This window comes from Cupressus sempervirens, chromosome 5 (assembly GCF_028749045.1).
Source record: "Cupressus sempervirens isolate cs-2001-9-10 chromosome 5, ASM2874904v1, whole genome shotgun sequence".
NCBI lineage: Eukaryota > Viridiplantae > Streptophyta > Pinopsida > Cupressales > Cupressaceae > Cupressus > Cupressus sempervirens.
In genome coordinates this window covers 840,497,588-840,499,608 of record NC_143122.1, presented here as the reverse complement: position 1 = coordinate 840,499,608, position 2,021 = coordinate 840,497,588, and the positions used below count along the sequence as shown (strand labels likewise).

Sequence of the window (2,021 nt, the reverse complement as noted above, 5' to 3'; positions counted from 1 at the left end):
CATAAATGATTACGATAACAATAAATATAGAAAGGAATGATTGCAGGAACATAGACACGGCCATATTTCCCATTAAATTGGTATGGATTCCTTTCTTTGCTAGATGAATCACGCCTTACATTTATCATTTGCAATAGAAATCTTCTCACGAGAAGCATATGCGAAAATCTTACACTTGCACATGGATGCAAACTAACCTCGTTGACAGTCAAACACTCATGGATTCTTTCCGGTTATTGGATAATAGTTATTAGACCATAAAATTCGAACCCTCCTTTGACTAGAAACTCCAGCCTTCCATTGACAATATTGCGATGGGATTTCCAGACACTCAACATGGAAGACAATTGTTTGATCCCCGAAAGGGAAACGCCTTTGCACCGCGTGACCATTTTCACGCGCATCATAGGAAATAGTGAATATGTATCGGCATTTAATGCGTATCTTTAGGTTTGAATTGCCCTCAGTCGGTGGAATGCTCTATTTATTCGCGCTCCTTCCACTCATTTTACATAACTCGAGTAGTTTCTCTCGTTTGCGTTGTGCAGAGAGAGAATTGTTGTTCTGCGCAGCGTTTAACCATGGGTCGAAAGGAATTCGCAGGAAGCTCTGCCATTATTTTCTTATTCCTCATGGCTTTCTCTATCTCCTCCTCCTCCTTAGGTCACTTTATCTTCCCCTCCACATTTCTACAATGGTCCTTACTTTTCTTGCTATGGGATTTTTCTTTGGTGCACGCATATATGTATTAGGGTTTATGTTGTTGAATTTATGCTCTCAGACTTACCCAGAACCAGACCAGGTTGGGTTATAAGTCAGAGCAACAATGCAAAAGTATACAAATTTGAGATAAGATCAACATGTTTTAGACTAGGGTTACTGTTAGATGGATTAGGGTTTAGTATTGTTCAAGCTATGTTTTTATACCAGCCGAGGTTGGGTAAGTCATAGCGGCGATGCGAAAGTATATGAATCACCGTATTGAGTAGGAATCACTGACCAAAGAGACACGTTTCAGTCTCTTGAGGAATACTAGATTTATAGTGGAAGAGAGAACATAGAAATAGTACTAAAGATATTAGGGTTTACCGTTTTTCTTTTCTTAGGATATGATAATGAGTTTATTGTTTCTGTTGCTTTTGTATTTGCAGGAGATGACGGTGAAAGCAAACTGGCTGGCTCATGTATGTTCTCCTTTTTCATCATTAATCTGCGCTCTCCTTAAATAGGAGCTTAGTAGAGTTCTTATTGGCAGTTGGTTATATTCTCTGAATAGTAAGAATGTTAGGTTATGGAATTCAACCTTCAAAAATGCATTTTAGATACTACTCTGGAAAACAGTAGTCCAAAATGCATTTTAGATAATCAGAGATTGTTCTGGATTTAAAATGATTGATGGAATTAATGAGTGCATGTTGTTTGTGAAACAAAATTTGCAGGCATGATATGCAGTCAGGATGACATATACATCGCACAGGGTTCAGAGGGAGGTCCAGGGATTCCGACATATACAGTGACAATAATCAACACATGTTTGGGTCAATGTAGACCAAGAAACATTCATCTAAATTGTGGGTGGTTTTCATCGTGGGAGTGGGTGGATCCTCAGTATTTCAGACGCATTTCTTATGATGACTGCCTAGTAAATTATGGAAGGCCTATGGAGCCATATGACTCCATATATTTCACATACTCCAATACTTTCATGTTCCCTCTCAGAGTTAAGTCCGTTGAGTTTGTTTAGCCTTTTAACTCCATTGTTAATGCCCCCTGTAGTTGGCATTGGAGATTTTGCTGTCTTAGTGGTTATAAAAATAAAGTATACTTGTGAGAAGTCTGTGTAGTTTGTTTAGTCTCACGGGCTCCATGTTTAATACTCATGTGATTATTCCAGTTTATTCGGTTGTAGTTCACAGGCACAAGTTTTGGTCAAATTTTAGCTACAGTTATGCATTGGCTATTTTCTACTATCCCAATATTTCAAAAATGAACTAACCTTTTTGTTCATCTATTATTGAATA

The 2,021-nt window shown here is 38.0% G+C and overlaps 1 protein-coding gene across 1 annotated transcript; it reads left to right on the top strand.

Moving 5' to 3' along the window:
- Positions 1 to 581: 581 nt before the first annotated feature.
- On the top strand, positions 582 to 1,814 carry LOC149558493 (TPD1 protein homolog 1-like). Its single transcript, XM_089786139.1, has 3 exons — positions 582 to 663; positions 1,152 to 1,184; positions 1,440 to 1,814. Exons 1-3 carry the CDS (start codon positions 582 to 584, stop codon positions 1,742 to 1,744), a joined length of 420 nt encoding a protein of 139 aa, XP_089642265.1. The 3' UTR covers positions 1,745 to 1,814.
- Positions 1,815 to 2,021: the final 207 nt, after the last annotated feature.